Below are 23,648 nucleotides of genomic sequence, written 5' to 3' on the forward strand. Positions count from 1 at the left end.
TTACTGTAGTATAATGACAATGCACATTGTTCATTTATGGATCGTAAGGATAGTTACATTTTATTCAGCTTGATGGGGATTCAAGGCTTAGTATGTTCTGTCTTGTCTATCCAGGTCTAACACTGGTTTCATTTTCCATGATGTCATTATTTTTACTTAATTACATTTATTGAATGCAAACCTATAAAAAGGTTCAAAAACGTCAGACATCTCCGATGGTGTGCAGCCCAATTGTTGAGTTACTGGCCTCATCGATCATCAGCAGAAATTAAAGTTAAATATATGTCCTGCCTGTCGTCCTTCTTAAATGACGTTTTCACGTCCCCTGTGTTCACACTAACCCACTGTCTGTTCCAGCTGGGGTCTAAACTCATTCCTCCCCCACTGTGGTTGCTGAGAAGAACGAGGGTAAAAGTGTACCTACACACACGCAGCACCGCTCTGATATTCTCAGAGATTACTCTGCGTGTGTTTGTACTTTCTTGCGGTCCCTCACAATTCATGACAAATGTCTGAACAGGGCAGTGCTATCCTGGCAAACTTCACCGTATTTCAGTTAAACTGAGCTCTCAGAAGGCTGCATAAGCTTTTCAAGGTTAAAACTATTTATTTAAATTATTATTAATAAGTTAATAGTTATGAAAAGTTTCTCAGGGGTACTGATACACTGATTTCTTTTATTACGTAAAGCTGTGTGAGAGCAACCAAGAAAAATATGGTGTTTGGAAAAATAAAAGTCTGAGCTAATATTAAAAGAAATATAAGAAAATATAATATATATATTCAGCTATTTGTACAGGAATTAATGATCATTTTTACATTAGCTACTTGGAATAAACACATATAAAATAATTTGGAAAAAGGGACATTATTTTTACTTATTAAATTTGAACTTTAAGTTATTAACTGTTGGGATTTTTAAACCTTTTTCTATTATTTTGAAAAGATAGGAAAAGAAGTTGTTAGTCAGCAGAGACTGAAAATCCTCACAGGTTTATGGAAAAAGACATCTTACTTGTCTCCAGGATACCAGTCAGCAAACAGTTATACAAACAGATCTAGGTCTCCTACCATTTCTATGGGAGCTTTTTATGAAAACAATATTAGACTGTTTATTATATAAGACTGTATTTATTAATATTTTATGGTAGATGAAAAATTCAAATGAAACAACCTCTCAGTAAAGTGTAATTTTACTTGAATTTAAACAATATCTGTGTCTTTCATTAAAAGCAAAAATAAATCTTTAGCATTTTACCCTTGACAAGTTTTGTACGTTTGCCAAACTTTCTTTGACACTAAACCCATGTGATTTGAATAAATGCTAATTTGTTTACACAAAGTAATCAAGGCCCCGTCATAACCTATCTATCTATCTATCTATCTATCTATCTATCTATCTATCTATCTATCTATCTATCTATCTAATTTTACCATGACAGCCCCACCACCTATGAAATGTTCAGCATTGAAAGGAAGGTGTTCTAAATTTATACCAGTAAAAGCTGGCTTTGTACATGAATGGCTTGAGAGAGAGTAAATGTGAGAGGCAGACAAGCTCTCCCTGCGGCCTAGCAGCTAGGAAGGAGCCAGGGGCCGGATTTTTGCTGGTATGAAAGGACTGATTGTCTGGGGTCCTGTGGAACTAGGAAAGTTACCCTAGTGCTGGTTTTACCCTATCTGCCAGGAACGTACATAGTGAACCAAGAAGGAAAAAGTAAAACCTTACCTTGTTATGACAGATAGCTTTCAAAAATGACTTTTAGGTGTGTATAAATACCTGTAGTAAAACATGCAGATGTGGACTGGAAATGACTGTATTCATACCAATATTAAAACTCTCAGACTGTTTATTTGGTTTTCTGAAGCAGCGAGTCAGAGGAAGAAAGAGAGAGAAGGTATTTTAGGACCAGACATTCCTCCGCATTAAAAATAAGGCTCCATTGAGGTTGTCCTTAAAGATGCATAGAATGGTTACCATGTTCACCGCCACTAAATAGCTCTGCAAAGGTAAATAATAACACCTGAAAAAGGAAGTGGATGAATTTCTGTGCTCCTCTAGCTGCAGGCTTAAAGCAAATCAAGAAATCAAATGAAGGATGCAGGATACAGGTTTGCCGCATAGCTATACTGTCAACAAATTTGATATCCCTGGAAATAGTTGTTTTTAAATGTACAGGCAAAAAAGAAGGAGAATTAACAAACAAATTATTTTAGTTGGGCATGTCTTAGCATTAAAAAAAAACTTGCAACGTACTTTTATCTTTACATGCTTTGTGTTTACATATTGTCTGTGACGTTTGTTTTCTGCCAGACTTCATTAAGATGTCAAAGTCAGTCACACCCATATAAAAGTACAATGAAGATCCCAGTTGGAGACATATTTTTTATGGACTTTGTTCTGACACAAAGAAGGATTGAGAGGGGACTGGTACAACTGCAGCCCTTGAGTACTGAAAACGGATAAAATATGTGAAAATCATGTCTGGGTAGAACGAATTAGAGAGCAATCTATTCTCCAGCCTTGTTGGGGTGTGAGAAAGCATTGTCTGGCTAAAACAAAACGAGCAGCGAACAATAAAGCCAAAGATAATGCTGTGCATTGGCAACACGTGTGTAAATGAAAGTCAAGGATCCGCAAGGCGTTCGATTCTCTCAGTAGTGCGACTGCTCTATGCTCTTTCCTTCTTTCTCGCACATGGGTGTTGCGTTAAATTCCAGTAACCGGATGAACGCCGCATGTTCTGCCAGCAGTCCCATCTGGGTAGCCGCCACTGTTAATTGACATTAACGAGAAGGACTCGTAATTGCAGGGGCATAAAAATGAAATCGGGTATGAACCGCTTCTTGGCTGTGGCCCCTGAGCGTGGTAGAGGGCCTAAGACCATGGGGAATGCAGAGCCATGTCACAAAAAAACGTAAAGCTTATGAATAATAAGGCATAAATTAAGTAAGGAATAATTGACGACGGGCCGTTGAATTATTAGAAAATAATGCACACCCGAGGTGGTAATGCGGCCACGACGCGAAGCGGAGTGGCCGTTACACCTCGGGTGTGCATTATTTTCTAATAATTCAACGGTCCGGAGTCAATTATTCCGCTTATACTACGGTTGCCACACCTCAAGACATCGATCAGATTATATATTTCAAGGGATTCGTCCGGTTTTTCTACTTAAATCGCTATTGTGAGTAGGATTATTTCTTCCGCATCTCATCCAACGACACTTTTGCTAGTTCCAAAACGTCATTTTAAAGCTGGCAATGGAGGCTTGAGCCGTTGATAGCAGACTAATGCAGTTAATAATGAAGTTATTAGAAAGAGAGCGAGAGAGACACACAGGGAAAGAGAAACAGGGAGAGAGAGCTTTTATGAATTAGGCTACCTCTGTGTGTCCCTCAACAGTGTTCTGAAGCACCGTCTCTAGACTGTAAGTCTGCTTTAAGATGCAGCGCTGTTATTACCTCGCTAGTGAGAAATGTCATGTGTAGCCTTTAAGTTGGTACACTAGGCTAACTAATACTGCTGCAGCCCAGTTTCATATTCACCGTAAATATTAAAATTTACTTTCGGAAAATCGTCTGTCATGTTGTTGTTATTGTTAGTCCTGTGTGCTGTATAGGTACTGTATGCTAATTTCCGTTATTACAGTTAACTATGCGAAGTGATATGGAACTGTAATGCGGTCAAGAGAGCTGCCCGGAACTACGTTCGCCGTGCGGTTATCTGAAAATAATTGCACACCTCAGAACGTTCGTCAGCCAATCAGATTCAAGCATTCAACGGTCCCGTAGTATAAGCATGAATTAAAAGTAATGTTACAGTAAAAGTGTAATCTATTTTTATACTTTCACACATTGCTTTGTATTCCAGATACACTTTAAGATGCGTGACATAACTGTTTTATGTATGAGTTGATGTCATAGCTGTGTGAGGGCTGTTATTGGTTAACATTTAATTACACTTGGCTTCTATTTAAATTTGCTTAGCTAGAAATTGATTGAAAAAATTAATCATTTTTTCCATTTCGGTTTTTCAGTATCCTATCTAGGACAAGACGAGAGTTCATCTGATGGAAATTCTATGTGGTGATGTAATGCACTTACAGGTAGGAAGTAATTTATGTTCTTGACACTAAAACCCAGATATATAGGTGATAAGTTTCCGTGAAATTTAAATGGGTGTGGAATAGTCCCAAAGTCCAACCTTGTATGTAATGGGACTTGACAGATGAGCTGTTACTTAAGTTAAATTACCAAGTAATTATTTAACGACATAAAAAGGAGCAGAAGTAATTCTTGGACAAAATCGAAGACCCTCTCAGAGGCACTACGGTTTTTCTCGATTGCTTTGGAGCGTTTCTCAAATGACAATATTTGTAAAACAACAAGTGTAATCCCCATATCATAATGTCACTTCTGCAGAGCAGAACATCATTTCTCATTGCTTCACACAAATTTCCAAATGTTTTAGTTCATGTACGCACGTGGTTTTGTATAATTGTCATCATTTGACACAGTTTTCAGTTGATTTACTGTAGTTGGACAAAAGAGATTGTGTAGTTTCCCACTGTAATAATATATCAGCCAAAACCATGAATATAAGTGATTATTATACAAGTCACTGCAGAACAGCTCACTAAATTTTCTAAATGTTTCAAAAATGTATTCCATAATTTGCAGGAATAGAGCACTGTTGTGTTTTTTGTTCCCACAGTACATGTTTTTGTTGCCATTTTGCTGTTTTTGTGTTGTGTTGTTACCATGTAACATTTTAGAAAGTGTCATTCAGACTGGTTCAGCTCAGGAGCAGACGTACACTGACATTTTGACAATATATTTAAGCATTTTGATTCTCATGGTTACAGTTTCTCTCGATTTAATGAAACATACTTAACAGTCTCATGACTCTAAGGGCATGTCTCAAAGCACTTTATGCATATAGCACAACGCTATCATACAACTGCAAAAGGCCGACACTCACCCAAAACAATTTTTGTGTCATAAGCAAATAATTCTATCAATGAATTAGTCAGTGCCACCAAAATGATGGGTAGCTTTGACACATTTCATGAAATATATTTAATATTCTCACAATGGCAACAAAAGAACAGCAAATTGGCAACAAAATTATGTGCTGTGGGAAAACACAACAATGCCGTATCGCAATTAATGAAAGATACTTTTGAGTCGTTTTCAAAGTTTAGCGACCCGTTTTGCATGTGGCGGCTTACACGATGATTACTTAAATATATAGTTTTGGTTGTACTGTATAACTCTACAATGGGAAGCTACATAATTCATTTTGACCTAAAGCAACCGAAAATTGTGCCAAATTATGACAATTGTGCAAGAACATTTGCATTCATGTACTAAAACATTTGGAAATTTGCGTAAAACAATGACGAATGACATTCTGCTGTGCACAACTGACATTATGGTGCAAAAACTTGTTTTGCAGATGTTAGTTGTCATTTGAGAAAGGCTCCAAAGCAATTAAGTAAACTGTAGGACATGTCTTTGGTAACCATATTAATATATGAAGATACAATGTTCAGCCTCAGCTAAATTTGCCTCGATTATAAATAATTTCCTGGGTTATTCCTTTGCCATTTATCATATTCCTACCTCATTTATTCTGTTTTATTTGGATGTTTTACGAGTTTACCAGAAAATGTTTTCCTTTTGAATGTGTAGTTCAAATGTTCTGTCCACTGCTTTTGATTTTGAGCTCCTAAACATTTTACAGCAGCCACTACATTCAATATACCACCAGTATGGGGACATTGTATGGGGGATTGTTGATACTATCGCCTCTGTAACTTGTACGTTTGCTAACACACCAATTAAAGTCAGATACATCAATGGTGTTTCACTAGAAAATTTAATCGTCTTCATTCTTTTCTGTGTTTCTTTTCAGTTCAATTTTATCAGGAGTCACCAAACAACACCCACAGCCCAAAGAGCAAAGTCCAAAATGTTATCTGTCTAACAGTCTCATATGTTCGGCAGACTTTTACGCTGCACGGCTTGTTAATCATTGTTTACGCCAGCATAAAAAAACTAAAACAGGCAAATATAAAACGTAACACTGAATTTATTTAATAGAACCGGCTTATTTACTTTTCTCAATTTACAGGGCATTTAAATTTATATGTTATAAATGAGCACCATCAATAGAGTATTAGTTAAATATCATAGATATAAATACAATCTATTTATTTATCCAAACAGTGAAATTACACCTTATAAAATTGGTTCAGCTCATTTTTCTATTGCTCAGTTTGTGTTAATGCCTTTCCTATGTTGACAAATAAATGAACGATACAATATTATAAGAATAGGACTTCCATATCTCAGTTACATTGTAACACAGGCAATGGTCAATTTTTTATTTAATTTTACACTATTATTTTGTTCAACTTTTCAAGACTTGAACAGCAGGTCCATAAGATATATAGGGTCAGCTTTTAAAATTCTTTAAAACAGTTAAACACTCTTAAACTCGTTATATTTCATTTTAAATACCATAGATAAACATAACTTCCCGTTTTTTTCTATTTATTTGCCAATGACAATTTAAAGTAAAGAGATGGAGAACTGTTGCATTATACATTTAAGTTAGGGGCTAGAGACATGCTGTGGTTATCCCACTAACCAGCTAGATATCCCAAACTAAACTGTTTCTCTTCTCAGTTTGATAGACAACTATATGTTGAGGTGTCTTTTGAGTATAGCAGATTAAAAGTCTGTTTTCACAAAGCTGGATGAACACACCAAGATAACATTCACTATTCATTTTCTGATTCGATTCAATAATTATCTAAATTAATATTTACAATCTGAGATTTCAGCTATTTTTGGCTCATTCTTTGTGGGATCAAAAAAACAACAATGAACAAATTGCATAAACTGTAACAATTTTCTGGGAAAATATGTCTTTTTTAGGCTTTTTTTGGGTAAGTAGGGCCATGTATGCCATTGTGAAGCTATGTGAAGATATGGCCGATCTTATCAGCTTAAATGTATTAACTTCCAGCTTACATTTCTTAAGTCTAACTCAAAGGTGTCATTTCTTTGGCTTCCTGGGGTCTGAGTAACCATTGTTTCACTAGTGAAAAGAAACTATACATTTTCTGTAAAGCCAAAATTATTCAATGCGATTTATATCATTCATGTAGATGGATCTGACATGGTGGCTCAGTGGGACATGCTGTTGACTCAAACCTCAGGTATCATAGGTACGATCTCCCACTGAGCTGCATGTGTGTGGAGTTTGCATGCCCCCCCCCCCCCACCCCCCAAAAAATGCGATTAGATGAACTGGTGCCTCTGAATTGTCTATACTATGTAAATTTGTACCCTGCCATGAACTAGCACCAATCAAGTACCAATATTAAAATGAGCACAATTAGAATTTCATTATTCTCAGCTCTTTTTAAAGACAGGCAAGAAGATGTTTTTCAATTTAAATTATTTAATGAATTTAGCGCAACAATTTTAAAAACCACAAAACACAAAACAGAAATGGTCTAGAAGAAACTGTTTAAAACATTAAACCTCATTTTAACATATATGTACATCGAAAATGCTTTTTCAAATCTTAGTATACTTTAATTCAGTCCCAGAAAATGTAATGTGTACATTTGGCGTTTTAACATGTTTTTTTTTTCCCCACACATGCTCAAATTAAGGTTCTTTACTTTTTATTGTCTTCATAAGGTAAAAGAGTCAAAAGAAAACCTTCGAGAGAATTCTAGGTATCTGTGAGCCCAGCTCATATGACACGGGTCATATAAACCAAGCACACATCACACAGCCGCCGTGACGTAGCCCGTGAAATTGCGCAATAGCAAATGTATGAATAGCATGTGATTTCACACCAAGTGTTTAGCTGTCAAGATACACTTTCTATCTGATTAAGCATTCCCACATCTAATTAAGCATTCTCACATCACACCAGTGCTAGACAAAGTTAGCATGGGATATGGTGTCCTTTGCAAGTTTATGAAAGGAAGACAAGATGACTTTTGTTAGAAAACTGTTTATCAGCCAGTAATTCAAAACCCAGCCTCACCGATACCATTAAAAATTCTAAAACAACAGTATATCCAACAATTTTTTAAAATCTATTTTCTTCGCAGAATAAGATCAAACTAAAAATAGTGTGGAAATACGGATAATAAAACACTTCTAAGTTCAGAAAATATGGTACATACACATTATTTTAATCCATTTGAATAAACATATAGGAATAATAATAGTGATAAATAATAACAACCGTAAAAATGACCTGAATTTGTATTGTTTTTATTACTAATATGATTCATTTATATTTATTTTTATGTTCATGTTTATGATAAATTATTTAACATCTATCAGTCTGTTTTCATGGCAACTATGGAAATCAAGTCATACATATAAGGGACATACAAGTTACGGTTGAGTTTTTCTTTTCATGGTGGGGTAATTGGAATGTTAATTGATGATTATATCCATCAAAACTCAGAAACTTGTCTTATGGTCTTTGTTAATATATAAAGATCCGGAACATGAACAAAGGAACAAACCTGAAACAAGATTTGCTACAGTAGTGTCGTTACATTTTAAATAAATTGTTTCATTGTTACACGCATTTCCTCAAAAGTCCATGATTTTGTCTTTGATCATAAAAGAGAAAATTCCCTATAAAAAAATAATAAAAGAAAAACAGCAATTGCTAGAAGCAAAGGTAAAAACAGCACTAAAAAAATAAAAACATTTTATACCATAAAGCCAGTGAAAAGTACACAGTGAAAACAACATGCTATTGAAACTGGAATGGAGCATTACACTGTAACACACTGCAGGGATCTTATTCAGCTACAGTTGAAAAAAGCAGTAACATGAATCTCATGAGTTTTCCACAACCTCAGAAATTATTTTATTCCATTTTTATGATTAAATGCAGCTCTGTACAAGATATATTAATTTCTTCTTCTTAAATAAATGCAGCTCTTTAAATCTACTGACAATATTTACAGTTCTGTGTGCATGAGCCTAAGAAGAGCTTTTTATGTTCTTTTGTTCTTTATTCTGTAAAATAACTCCCAGGTAACAGTTAAGTAACAAAGGTGCATATTTACTATGATAACCCTGCACGCACTTTTAAAAACCTACCTCTTTGGTAATCTAGAGCAGTGTTTCCCAATCTGGTCCTCGGGGGTCCAGGGTGATCCATGTTTTTGCTCCCTCCGAGCTACCTGCCGGGCAGTGCGCATTTTTGCTCCCTCCCAGCTTCCCAGAGCAAAAACGTAGCACCGTCTGACATGACTGTGTTCCCGAGGACCGGATTGGGAAACATTCATCTTGGGCTCATTTTATATCCATTATCTTTAACCTGGCTTTTAACTATCCAGTGGAGGTTACCAATCTTGTTTGTATCTCCAACTTTGCATGTTTTATATAGGCTGAATAGTGTGACCCAATAGCGTAACTGTTAGAGTATTAGAAGGGTGAGTTCAAAGGGCGACATTCTATGAAGCATTTAAAACTGACCTGCTATACAAAGTTTGATAGTAGGTTCCTGAGTCAATGGCAGAGGGCCCATTGCTGTCATAGATCTGCTTAGCAGCCACTGGTGAGGATGTGCTGTAGGCATTGTAAGTCATCATTTGGTCTTGGTAGGACTTCATGTCCATCTTCTGCTCATTGGACATTAAGTTGGTGATTGAAAAAGGGTGGTTAAAGTTATAGTGTGGGTCCATGGACTTTAGGGGGTCATTTTGGGGGTCCATATGTTGCATGACACTTGAGAGGAGGGGGCTACCACTTACAGTCTGGGAGTGGAGGTGGGTTGTAGTGGACACCGAGGACAGGGTTGAAGAGATATTAGGTGTTCCCTGAACGAGAGACTGGGCACACTCCAACTGCACTAATCCTTGAGGTTGCTGCTCTTCAGAAGATGATCCCGGATGGGAGCTGTTTGAATGGCCAGAGTCTGCCCCTTCTGGGCCTGGGGCAAGATTAGATTCATTCTGGAGGTTTTCTTTATGCCCTGCTTTGCTTCCCTCTTGGGATTTCCCAGAACACTTTTTTCCAGCCTTGTCTTCAATCTTGAAACGCTTCTGGCGCCGCAGGTAACATCCGTTTTCAAACATGTTGCCTGAGTTCGGGTGCAGAGCCCAGTATGACCCCTTGCCAGGCTTATCGGGGGAGCGAGCCACTTTGACAAAGCAGTCATTGAAGGACAGCGAGTGGCGAATTGAGTTCTGCCATCTCTGCTGGTTCTCTCGGTAATAGGGGAACAGATCCATTATCCACTGATAGATCTCATTGAGGGTGAGCATCTTGCTGTTGGACTGCTGTATGGCCATGGTGATGAGTGAGATGTAGGAATAAGGTGGTTTGGCATGTGTTAGCGAACGGCGGTAAGTCTTTGGCATTTCCTTAGCCCTGTTTAATGTAGCTGGTGAAGTATAGTTCAGCTGTCCCATGGATTGGCCGATGTTTTGGTAAGTGGAAAGGGAACTGAGGGCTGGTGCAGGAGAGTTCATCTGTGTAAGGGTGCCAGAGCTGAGGGAAGAGGAGGCTGGGGGCAAGTTCATGTGGCTGCTGCCTGCACCAATGGGGGCAAGGGGGCTGGTGGAGAAGCTACCTGTGGCATAACCTATATTCATGGCAGCAGGGGACCCAGCGGAATTTAGATTAATGTAACTATTGATGGCGTTCATAGTCCCCAGACTGGAATTCATTGTACTAGGTGAAGGGTACATCTGAGGAGATAAATGGAAAAACAACTTTAATTTTTTTTTGCCCCACTTTTTCACAACTATATAAACCTTCAGCTGTATTGCAAAATAAATACAGTGACAAGTCTAACCAGAAACCCTACTTAAACACCGGGAGTTGTAACTGAAATACGAGTTTTTTTTTGTTTTTTTTTTTACATTAAATCGCACTTTAAAAACTGAAAAATGTACAGAACAACAAGGAGTATACTAGCATTAATAACACGACTCAAGCGAAATAAAAACAATAAATTAACAAAACGCGTTCAAAATTGAAGTAGAAATAATTAATATGTAACTGATTTATGAATGCATACATTGTTCAACAAATCAACAAGTCCTGGCTGTTTTCAAAGGTAAAATGTTTCTCTGTCGAATTCTGTGAAAGGGCCACTCATAAGATGTGTGAAGCAAATCAGTGTCTTAATTTTTCATTATTCGGCTCCTATAGGCCTAATAAATAAACGGGTATTTCAAATTTGAAACATAGAATTAACAGAATTTAAAGCGACAGCCAGCTTGAACATTTTATATCAGAGGATTTGAGATAACAGTCGGGTTAGTTGTGAAGCAGTAAAATTAACTTCTGTTTATTTAACTACGTACTTCCAAAATAGTTCCATTGAAATTATATAATACGATTATAGACCGATAATACAAAATGCCATTGCTTATTTCTCTTAACCTCCCATTCTTTAATTTTATTATATGTAACATTGTAAATCAGATTTAAACTGGGTTCTGTATGGTAAAATCAATATGGCACGAACATTCACCTTCGTTTACAGTCATTATTAAAAAACAACGTTTCGATTAAATGTGCCGATATCTGAAAATAAACTTAACAAAATGACTACATTTTCCACAAAACAAACTACAAGACGTGTACTTGTAAAAGGTAATTAAGTTTGAAACAAAATCGTATTTTTTTTCATGTATCAACTGCGATTCGAAATAAAAAAGAAAAAAAATCATGTTTAACTATCCAAGTAATTGAAGTATTACCCTAATATTGATACAAAAGTCATTTATACAATTACGACTCACCTCGTTCGCCTCGCTGTAGAAGGAATTCCAATCTGGTATTTCATGAGACTCCATCTTCACTGAACTCAACATCCCAAAAAGAGCGTCCTTTTGGGGTGTGCGGGTGGGAGTTACACAGATTTAATAGAATTATGTCTCAAAGTCGCTTAATTTATTTGAACGCTCAGTAACCGTGGTAAAACAAGATTCCATTAACCGTGCATTTCAGGAAGATCCGGGTCTCAGGAGAGTGGTCAATATCCACAGCTAGAAAAAAGTTGTGTAGGCGCAAAATTTAAGTTTCAGTAGACGTGTCTGTAAAATTCGATTTGCTCACTTTCGATAATAAGAGAAAAAACATTTGTTCCTTGAAAATTCAGTAACTATGGCAGAATACTGAAGGATAATACTTTTCTATCAAATTAAATCCTCAAATGGTCATGTATATCCTGCAGTTGGGTTACAGCCCCGAATCCGGTGTCATTCACTCAGTCACTTAGCCAAGTATAATAAAGGTCTGACGTCCAATCTTTAAACGCAGGTAAAGGGCCCGCCCCGATGTGCTATTTGAATATCCCGGGACAAGAAAAAAAAAAGTTTATTACTCTCTTGATTATTTTGCCACCTGGTGTTCTGTAGGCCTAAATATACATAGTAGCCTGCATATTTAATTTGTCTCTTATTTTTTATAATTTCTATTTCGCGTATTTCTCTTACGTGTAGCAATTATTATTTACTATTTAAAAACAGACACCATTTTACCATATCGCAGCCAAAAAAAACACAATACCTTAGATAGAACTTGTCTAGCATATATCTACGGTAAGGCGAAATCATTTGGCAAAAATTAATGTAGGTTAATCCGACTTGTATCGCACGAATTTTTATTGTTTTTTCTTTATTCCGCAAAATATCCCTCACATTTATTTTGATTGTAAAAAAATAAACACACAGCCGACTATGCCATATATTTTAAGGCAAGTGTCTGGGATGAAATCAAATGCAGGTATAAGATGAAATGAAACTTCGATTCAGGCGATGTGATCCCGTTTATAAACGCACTGGCACCTTCTGCTCGAATGAAGCCATTTCTTTGCCGGGAGTATCTTACACTTCATACCAGCGGGTTGTCTGATGGGTGCATTGAGGTGTCATGAAGTAAACTTGTTAATTCCCGCAGGCTATCACTTTGCTCGATGTACAAAGAGAACAACGATCAATTTCCACAATACAGTCAAGAGCTTCTCCACGTTAATGCTATTATGTACACCCTATTTTCCCTGCAGAAGGTGAAATTATGATAAATTAGATCTTTAAAAGTATTCAAATAACATATATTAAATCATTTATTTTTGTTGTCTAGACCTTTATAGTTGTTTTGTTCTATAGGCCTAGATATAGTCAACAAAATATTCACAATTTAGCCCTACATAAAAACTTAATTGCAGCCTATCACAAGTATAGCAATTGTATGGAAAGAGCTCATGTTCTCGTTTTTATTAGTAAAACACGCTGTTTTTGTGTTTAGTTTAATAGTCACTTCCTGCGTGCAATATGGAATTCTGTTTAATCGAGAACACGGTGCATATAGAGCGTGGATTGTTGTTGACTAAAATCGATACAGAATAATAAAAACACTAAAGAGTCGTTTCATTCCAGTAATTTTGTTTTATTCTTAGGTCTGCATGTGGAAGGACAGGAAACTAATTGAAAAACCCACTTCCCATAGCTAACTTGCATGGAAGTGCCATTTCTTTTTAGAATATACATCAGTTCATCCACGGTAGACAGTGAAATCTGAATGTCAATGCATTTCCTAATTGCCATTGAAAAGAGATGTAATAGATAGGCATGCAGATGGTCAATGGGATTAGCTGGAAACAGCTGACGACATTATGTTTTAACGTTAAAATCGCGTTCGTTTAAATATAAAAGTAATGAAAAGGGGAGTTCGAGTTAAAGGGTTGAACGATAATAAACAGGCATAGCATTTAAAAGTAAATTCGTTTTGTAATGTATTTCCGATGTTAAATGAAAATATAAAAGTTTGATTCTTTTGTGACGAATACACAGAATAGGTCCGAGACGTAGGCTATGTTATCAACGCTGACTATTAGTATTATAATGGTTACAACTTATATTGTATGTTTGGCCGTTAAAATGCAAATTGGCGTCTGAGATGCTTAAGATAGGGCAACTCAGATAGTTCATTAACACCTCAATAATTAGTTAACAATAGATTTAATGAGCTAACAGAACTAAGGAGGAAGCCAGAGATTTGAATCTATTATAACTTGATTAACTTAGGAAATAACTTGCAACTCGTAAACTTCGTTGCCATTGTTAATTTTAATGTAATCTGCAAAGTAAAATACATTTTAATATATTCCACATTTCAATTTCCTCACGGAAGTAAATGGCTACAGATCCTTAAATACAACTACTCCATCTACTGGTCAATGTAAGCACTGCACACTGGGAAGGTGTTCGGCGAGAGTCAACGAAAACACTTTAAAAATAGATTTTCGGCAGTTAATATAGTCAGATGAGTCACATGACACATTCCTATACATTGCTTGTATCATTGGCTATCGACTATGGGGCGACGGTGGGGAGGGCCGGGTACCCTCCAATATTTAATCATTCACTCCCTCACCCCCAGTAAACAGACCTTAGTATTTAAATTTAAATTAAATTAGCTGTGTCTCATCCCCCAATTATCAAACTCTATCTTATAAATTACCTCAGTATTTCTGTCTTTCCAGTGTTTCCACTGGTTTTAATCCATTAATTGACAGTTGAATTCAATGCAGGGAAGGGCTGGGGAGGACCCTGGCCAGGCTGAAAACGCCAGTTTGCCTCCTGGCTTGTTTTTGGACTGTAGGAGGAAACGCGTACATTATGGGGAGAACATGCAAACCCCACCCATGAATGGTAAGCACGATGCAAACCCCCGGCACTACGCGTGTGAGGTGACTGGGCTACAGTAAGCCACCATTAGGATCTTGAATAAAGCACAATGAATTTTACTTAGCATAACGGATAGTTCAATATTATACGATGACGGCATACAAACTAGAATTATATTCTTATATATAGGTATTTTATCTGGATACAGCGAATAAATTTGCAGACATTAGTATTAAACGTAACATAATTAATCAATTCAGATGAACAAAAATGGGCTTGTGATTGAATCATTACCCCATTTACAAAATTGAGTCATTCGGGATTTTAAATTTTATAATTAAGGTTTTAATTTGTAAATGCTTTTACAATTTTATAAACTGCATTTGCTCATCCTAAAGTGTTCTCAGAAGTTGATGTGTACTGCATCCTTTAGTGCACAACCTCAAAATCTTAGTAACAGCTGCATTTTCTCAACAGATCAAAAGTCACTTTCTCATCAAAGTTCATTTTCACTTGTGCATAAATACCTGACTAACACTATTGATCTCAGTATTTTAAAAATCCTGGCTACGGCTGTTTCAATTGTACCCCCAACACCAACAATTACATACAGGCCTGTGGCCACAATAACCCATAACCTACAAAGAATGACATCAAAAATGATTAACAGTCACTGTGAAGTTGAATGCATGCAAGGTCACCAGCATTAGGGACATCTGCACCCACGCAGCATTCTGTCGAGATGGAAAAAAGGGAATGATCCCACTCGATGGGCAGATTGTACATGCAGTACTGCAAAGGTGACACTGCAGTTACTCGCTCTTTATGGAGTAGTTATCTGGGCAAAGGTGAGGCATGCAAAAGGGCTTTTCAGTACAGCTGTAAGTGAAAGTGAACTGTCAGAAAGCTAATGTTCCAATTTATTGTATCTTAATGTAGGAGAAAATTATACAGTCCTTTGATGGGTTAATTTTATGACATTTGATACACGCTATGACTATTTTTGAGGTACCTGGATGAGCAAAGAAGAAATTTCCATCCATCCATCCAGTTTCCAAGCTGCTTATCCTAATGGGTCGCGGGGGGTCCGGAGCCTATCCCGGAAGCAATGAGTACGAGGCAGGGAACAACCCAGGATGGGGGGCCAGCCCATCGCAGGGCACACTCACACACCATTCACTCACACATGCACTCCTATGGGCAATTTAGTGACTTCAATTAGTCTCAGCATGTTTTTGGACTGTGGGGGGAAACCGGAGTACCTGGAGGAAACCCCACGACGACATGGGGAGAACATGCAAACTCCGCACACTTGTGACCCAGGCCGAGACTTGAACCCGGGTCCCAGAGGTGTGAGGCAACAGTGCTAACCACTGCACCACCATGCCACCCCCGAAGAAGAAATTTATAAATTAATAAAATATATCTTTATCTTGCTTCTGTTTCAGATACATTTTCGTAACTTGATAGTGAAACCGGTAACTGCAGTTTAAAGTCATGCTTCTTTTGACAGAGCATTCAGGTTTAACTTAACATGCAGCTGCATGTTCGACCTCAGAATAAACTGTTTAAACTTGTTTTAAACTGGGCTAAACTAACTGAGCGATTGTCTCAGTGTGTACAGGCGAGGAGCTGCAGATAACCTTAGTCTGAAAAAAGCTGTTTCGTGCAAATTGCTGAACTATAAAATTAAAGAAAAGGGCACTTGATGAATGAGGGATAGACGTCAGCGCAGCTTGGCAGCGTCAGGGAGTGTGTTTGTGCAGACCATGACGGCAATGCAGTCTGGATGATAATGCAATTTACAGTAATGCAAGCTGATGCATTTTGCATTGGCAATTCACGTTACGGTGTACAACAGCTATAAATAAGATAACAGAAGAACAGATTGTCCCAAAGAATGTTATATTAATTGCTTCAGTCACTATGATTTTTTATATCATGTGTTGGGTGTACTTAAGTGTGTTTTAGGATTTTTAGGAACACATTGTTTACAAGCATCTGATCTTTCTTCTGCGCTTGCATAGTATGTTTTTGTGTTGAGTCTTTATCGACGTTTGTTCCCAACAATGGGTTGGCAACCTGGCCTTGGTTATTCCCTGCCTTGCTCCTGTAGCTTGTAGGGTTAGCTTTGGACTTCCGTGATCCTGAATAGGATCAAAATTTCAGTTGATTCATTCAAAAATCTTAAAATTGTAAGTTGTTAGTTGCACAAGTCTGGAATTTATGGCTGGTCTGTTGGAAAAGACTTGTAGCGAAGTACGACACACAAAGACTGTAAGGAGCGCAAAACCTGGACCCATGAAAACAATGGGAAGAGTATTATGATTTGATGAGTCTTCCTTCACACTTCTATATCTTGATGGGTATAGACTGGGCTGGCACACCCTACAGGCAACAGGCAATCGTCTAGGTTGCCATTGGATTAGGGGGCGCAAAAGAGCAAAAAACAAATCAGAAGAAATACCTCCGCTTGCATTCCATGAGATTAGTTATTTGCACTAGTTTTAATATTTCACAACTTTCCTTTACGCAACAAACCTGCAGTAGCTAGTTAACAGTCAGATACCCTGTGCTAATTAAATGTTTTTAACATAAACGAATTGACAAAATTTGTTCTCTGCTGCTCTGGGGTGGTGGATTCATTATAATGTTGCCCAGGGCCCCACAACATCCAGGGTCCAATCAGCAGAATCAAATATTAATGAATTAGTATGGGATCTTCTGGATTAAGTCCTTTACGTAGGTTAGGAGTTTCCATTATTTTTATCCACTTGTGAGTATTTATGCATGTATATATGTTGTATGTATGCATATCATTCAGGGGTGGGCAGTCCACAAAGGGCCGGTGTGTATGCAGATTTCTGGGATAACCATTAGGTCAGCTGTTCAAACCCAGGTGTGAGGACTCTTCAGCCAATCAGTACCATAATTAGTAATCTAATTAGGGAATTGCAGGGAAAAACAGCACACACAGCAGCCCTTCTGGATAAGATTGCCCACCCCTGATTGTGCTTAAGGCAACTGTATTACATAATTAAAAGCCATATAAACTTCAATTGTACTTGGAAAAAAATTTATGTGCAGGAATATATAAGAATCCCCAAAAGTTTTGACAATTACATGTATAAATACACTGTATGACTTACACTTATATACTGTAATACAGGCTATTGCTGCTGTCTAACCAAAATATCCACGAGCTTCCAAACAGCTCTAAACTGAAATTAAGAATACCATAAGAAAATCTTTGTAACATATAGTATCTAACTTTTGAGTATTTTTCACATTCCAAAGTAAATGATACTAAGCCTGATGATGCACATTTACAATAATCTTGCTTCTTGCAAATAAGTCGGACCGATTGTAAAGACATTCAGTATTTGCTTACAAAGGATATGACCAGACAACAGCTTTAAGAGCCATAATAACCTTGACTACGTTAGAGATTAAAGCAACAAGCGCCTATGCCCGTTTCCCAGAATTGAATCACATCAGAAACATGATTGCTTGAACAAATGGATACTTTTTAAGTAGTAATATTCAAACAAAGTCATTTGAGTAATTCAGGCACAGGCATGATTAGATTAACACAACAGACAACCAACATAAACGAAAATGGCCCTGTCGTTTGTCTTGCATACATAAAATGGCATAACTGTTGGCAAGTTTTTTCATGTATCCCTAGATTCTGCTCACAGTATGAAAATTTAAAGAAATGCTATAATACAGTAGCAACCACAATAAAACCACTTGCTTTGCCTAATTATCTCAGCAATGATTAATCTGTGATTGGTATGGTACTTTCAGTAAGGGCACATTATTGGAATATATGAGAAACAATCAAACATTTTACTTTGCATCAATGGGAAATCTTGCTGATAACCAGGCTCTCCATAATAATAAGATCTTGTTTATATTTTATATATCTATTTTTGAGGAAAAAAAATTTCTTGTTGAATACAAAATATTGCAAAAGCAGACAACCAACTACATTTAAATGCAATGTGTTCTAGTAAAAACTCATTTCAAACAGGAAACTCTTATGCTTTTATACAAGTTAAAAACAGAAGAGTCATAAAGGTCTAACTACAGAGTTAAGCTACAGAAAATATTTTGACAGCTTTATCTCCAAGTCGGCGCCAATAAAACCAAACAGCTTCTGATTTATAATTACTGATCTAGAGATTTTTTGCATGACTTTTAAAAAATGTTTTCACCCTGATTGGTAAATCAACCAGTGCCATAGTATTTCCCATGGAGAAAAAGACACGTTTTTCTCCTACAAATCGTTGTCCTACAAACAAAATCACTCATTTTCATAAAGATCTACTGTTTATCTGGATATTTTCATCATGTACCTTATAAGTTTTAAGGACCTAATGCATTTTAGATGTTATGCATTTTTTAAAAACAAGCAGTAACAGATGAGGAAAACAGGCAGAACGAAAAGAAATCTTCATTTTAACTGTTATTGTGATTCAAAAATTCTTACAATCCATGCACAAATCATTTGCCTCTTCCCCCCCCACCAATAAAACGAGCCATACTCTGTGGTTATGAATAAAGCAAAACACCGCATGTAACTATACCAGAATATTTTTCAGTGACATTTATAATGCCAAGGTTAAGTAATAAAGCTTCTTATATTTCTGTCTTGTTCAGGATACAAACTTTACTGGCATATTAACTTCCCCGTTATTCTCAAAATACAAAACGCCACATGCCACGAAATACAGAATACAGTATTACAAAGCCTGCACTTTTCTGCATGAAGCCATCTTTGGTTTTCTATACTCGTTTACTTTGTGGTACATGAAGTATCGTACATATATATATAAAAAAAAAACTAGAAATTGCACATATATATTACATTTTAAAGAGAATTTATACATGTATGTGCATAGTAAAAATACAGATGTATATTACACATGCTAGATAAGAATCACTGTTTGGAAAACTAAATTATTAAGAGTACTGACTTTTTTCCAGGACTATCAAAATAATGAATGTTGGCGGTTTCTTTAATTACAAAGAAAGACTGATAACATACACTATGAACAATGGTAGAGTGAAAATGAAACACAGGCTATTTTCAAGGGGATCGTTAACAATTATTTTCTTTCTTTTATACTTTTAATGGTTCTGAAAAACACACTCAAAATTCAGCCATAAAATAACTGGGAAGGGCTACAGCTTGAAAGAAGAAAATGGGGCAAAGAGGGGGGGCCTAGGAAAATATGGAAGGAGGGTGTCTGTCTGTGACCATCGACCTCCGACACTTATATGATGGTTCTGGTGGTTTCAGGCCGTGAAACCCAAGCTGAGAAGGTGGTGGAATAATGGCTGTGGAGAAATGGATTTGCATCTCTGAAGTATCGTGTCGGTGTCTCTGCCAGCGGGAGAACGAGGAGAGCAATAATTTCCCAAGGTCGGTATCTCCTGTTCAAGGAATATATAGAAAGATTAATTTTAACTATTACAGAAATTACATCCACTTGACTTCTACAATGTTTTAGTACCATATAAATTTGAGAATATCTTAATACTTTACATTCAATCATCCACTCGTCCATCAACTAACAAATCCTTTATCTAGGGTTAGGGTTACAAGGGGGCCTAGAACCTACATCAGGCATCACAGGGCACAAGGTAGGGGAAGATCTCTCTCTGTCTCTCACACACACACACACAAAGAAAAAAATTAGATGCCAATTTGCCTAACTGTATGTCTTTAGGTTACAGATGAAATCCAGGCTACCTCGAAAAAATAAAAAACTGTGCTACAGGCACGCGTCACTCACAACAAACAGGGGTGGGATCTTAACACCCAACCCAAGGGGTAAAATCCTTCACAAAATAAATCTGAATGTGTCTGCCACTTTTTGTGTACATGAAGTGCAGGTGTGGATAATCCAGGTCAAGAAAGTGAAAGTCCAGACCACGATTTTGTTTCAACCAACCAGCTGGGTATAAAGAGTCACAGTCACAGTGTGCTCAGCTGGTTTGGTTGAAACAATCTTGGTCTGGACTTTCACTTTCTTGACCTGAAGAATCCACCTGATTAAATGCATAAAATACAAGCATCAGCACTAAACTTGAAAAAACAAAAAGTATAACGGTGTCCCATCCCAAAAATAGGTGCAGTTTATACTATTAGTCCTACTAATACTCGATATTTTAACATGTTTCAACTTTTAAGAGTCTTACCGATCAGTTAGGTGTCACGTTCCTTTTTCACTTTCACATCACCTGCCAGGATGGTGGAGATCTCAGCCTGCATAAAGGCCCAAGGCACATTGGAGCCCACAAGTGGGCACTTCTCTCCACTGGGGCAGTAAACCTCACTTCCGGCACTTTGACTACGTATGAAGTTCCGCGTACACGGGAAGCAGAACTTGTGATTCGTCACAGAGGGACACTGGACAAAATGGGTGTCTTCCAGCCGCTCGTGACAAATGGTGCAGCACAGCAAGGTGCTTGTGACGCCCACAGATGACTCGGCAGTAAGGGTGCCAGGCTCGGTTCCAGAGGCAAGGGATAAGGCCACACCAGTGCTTGATGAAGTTCCACTGCCGTGAGGTTCTCCATTCCGAGTAGCAAGTCGGCGTTGCTGCCCAGCAGATATAGCTGTGGATGGACTGCCACTATTATGCTGAGCCCCTACAGAGTGGGCCAAACTGCCAACGCTGCTACTCCCTGGCCCATCTTTGGGCGAAAGGCCGGCTGTGCCCAGATTATCAGCCACACTCATGAGTGCAGAGATTGGAGAAGGATCACTGTGGGGAGCTGAACTGTCCTGAAGGGACGGAAGCCCGGCAACAATCATACTGGTTCCAGGTAAATGCGTAGCCATGCCTGGGTAAATTCCTCCAACTGATGTTCCAGGTGGCCACTGCTGTCGCATATGCTCCTCACTCACTCCTCCCTTTTCACCGCCACCTTCCGGTTCAGGAGATGCCTTTCGCCGGCGCACACGGGATGGGGCTGAGCGACCCATGTTACATAGAGCAGTGGGAAGCATGGAGTGGTTGGCATCCAGGTAGGGCTGAGGGAGTGTGTCAGACCCAGGGGCATCCTTGAAAGCCCGTATTCCATCTGGTAGCAGTTCAGATAGAAGACGCCAATCGCCAGTACCATGCCGCTTCTCATATTCCACATACTTGTACCCCGAGTTGATTACTTTGTTTCCGCTGTCTTTCTGGCTGTCATAAAACATCTGTTTGACAAGACTGAGCAAGCTGGAGAAAACATTGCCCGAACCACAAGGGTACTCGATAAAGACTTTCAACTCAAACTCCAGATTCAGCTTGGCATCAAAGGCAAAGATCCGCCCAGTGAGGCTGTGGTCTTTCTTAAAGCGCACATTAAAAGGAGAGCAGCTGGTGAGAGCCATCAGGGAGTCTCGCACAGCTTTCGGACGCCCTGCCCAGTCATCAGCTCGGTTACGTACACTTTCGGAAAGCTCAGCGAGCGCCTCGGCATTTCTTTGCTTCTCTTTCAGTTCCTTCTCGAAATCGGGACTTATAAAGGAGGCCATACTCATTCCCACACTCACAGCCTGACGCTTGCTTATATCATGCAGGATAGGAGAAGCAATACCAAGAGTCCCTCCAGGTCGAGGGTTAAGAGCTGATGCAGCTGCCAAGAAAGCATGAGGCGTCCCCACTATGCCCTGTGCCATTAAATTAGGAGGTACGGTTCCCACCATAGCCCTCCTGGCATTAGGACTTTGCCTGCTTACTTCAGGAGGGCCGACATCCTCAGGCCTGGAAAGACCATTTGGGAGTCTTGGGGGGACCCCGTACTCTCCTCTTCCTCTCTCAAAGCGCTCACTAGACTGCCTGCCACCCTCCATAGGTCCATCTTTCCCAGCTGCACTGTGTTTGCTCGGCTGAGGGCCCGGAGACCTGCATTCCTGCATTGCATGTGTTCTTTTCAGCTGCCTAGCAGTTTCAATGAGAAATTCAATTCTATCTGCCCCTTCATAATTTACACATCCTCGGCACACAGTCTCACTGAAGTCCCATATCATGGCCCAGGGCATCTTTGGCAGATCACAAAGGTAACACCATTGCCGCCTGGATGATGCCTGTGAAGCTGATGACATTATTAGGGCCTCCCTCTCGTTTTCTTTGAATTACTTCTGTTTTCCGGGTTCCCTGTCCTGTACTGTCTCCGTTAATTACCGTATTTCCAGCGTCTCCTTCGTCTTCCTCGCTGAATAGATCCCTGTAGTTTCTGAAGTACCTTCTTTACTTGAAGTTTTTCACCCTGTTGTCGCTCGTGTCTTCGGGTAAGTGGAAGCACTTCTCCTGGAAGACGCTGGAAACTTACACAACTCTGCGCTATTGCTTCCTGGGAGATGTAGTTCTACGTATTACGCAGTGTTCGAAACCAAAGACGAGAAGGGATTGTTCTAAAGTTTAATCGTTAATGCCGTTATATTTTATCATTTAACTGCTGTTAAATGCTGTTTTACTGTGTACTCGCACTCATGAAGACAAGGACTACTGCTTTTAAAATGTATTTATGGTTTTTAAAATTTACTGTTCAGAATCGAAAATAGTAACAGGCGTATTTACTTGCTCATATTTCCGACATCCACCTTATTTGCCAGTAATAATGTTGAAATTAACAAAAGGAATTCTTATAAAGCTAGATAATTAACTCACCACGCTACAGCTTATTGTCACGAATCAGACCAGTAATAAGCTGAGTTATCTGACAACTTCAGTTTTTATTAAAGTTTAATGACGATGTCAGTTTTAACGTTATTACTACAATTTTGTTGAATGATTTCAGCACTGTTTTTTCGGTCCTTACCTTCATGTTTGGGGAAAGTTAACTTCAACTCCCATAGTTCACCGGGAAAAAAACATCTCACGCCACTGCTTCTCCCGCCTCGTTATTCGGTTGCGCAAAGTCTAGGAACATTCTTCG

The 23,648-nt window shown here is 38.3% G+C and overlaps 2 protein-coding genes across 2 annotated transcripts; both read right to left on the reverse strand.

Annotated features, from left to right (window-relative positions):
• Positions 1-7,459: 7,459 nt before the first annotated feature.
• Positions 7,460-12,297, reverse strand: foxa3 (forkhead box A3). The gene is made up of 2 exons (XM_048982299.1): positions 11,817-12,297; positions 7,460-10,754 (listed from the first exon to the last, which is right to left on the reverse strand). The coding sequence occupies exons 1-2, from the start codon at positions 11,886-11,888 to the stop codon at positions 9,516-9,518; spliced, it is 1,311 nt and encodes a 436-aa protein (XP_048838256.1). The 5' UTR covers positions 11,889-12,297; the 3' UTR covers positions 7,460-9,515.
• A 5,467-nt stretch (positions 12,298-17,764) lies between these two features.
• irf2bp1 (interferon regulatory factor 2 binding protein 1) lies at positions 17,765-23,537 on the reverse strand. Its single transcript, XM_048980995.1, has 2 exons — positions 20,916-23,537; positions 17,765-20,147 (listed from the first exon to the last, which is right to left on the reverse strand). Exon 1 carries the CDS (start codon positions 22,813-22,815, stop codon positions 20,923-20,925), a length of 1,893 nt encoding a protein of 630 aa, XP_048836952.1. The 5' UTR covers positions 22,816-23,537; the 3' UTR covers positions 17,765-20,147; positions 20,916-20,922.
• Positions 23,538-23,648: the final 111 nt, after the last annotated feature.

Source organism: Brienomyrus brachyistius, chromosome 17 (genome assembly GCF_023856365.1).
Source record: "Brienomyrus brachyistius isolate T26 chromosome 17, BBRACH_0.4, whole genome shotgun sequence".
Taxonomy (NCBI): domain Eukaryota; kingdom Metazoa; phylum Chordata; class Actinopteri; order Osteoglossiformes; family Mormyridae; genus Brienomyrus; species Brienomyrus brachyistius.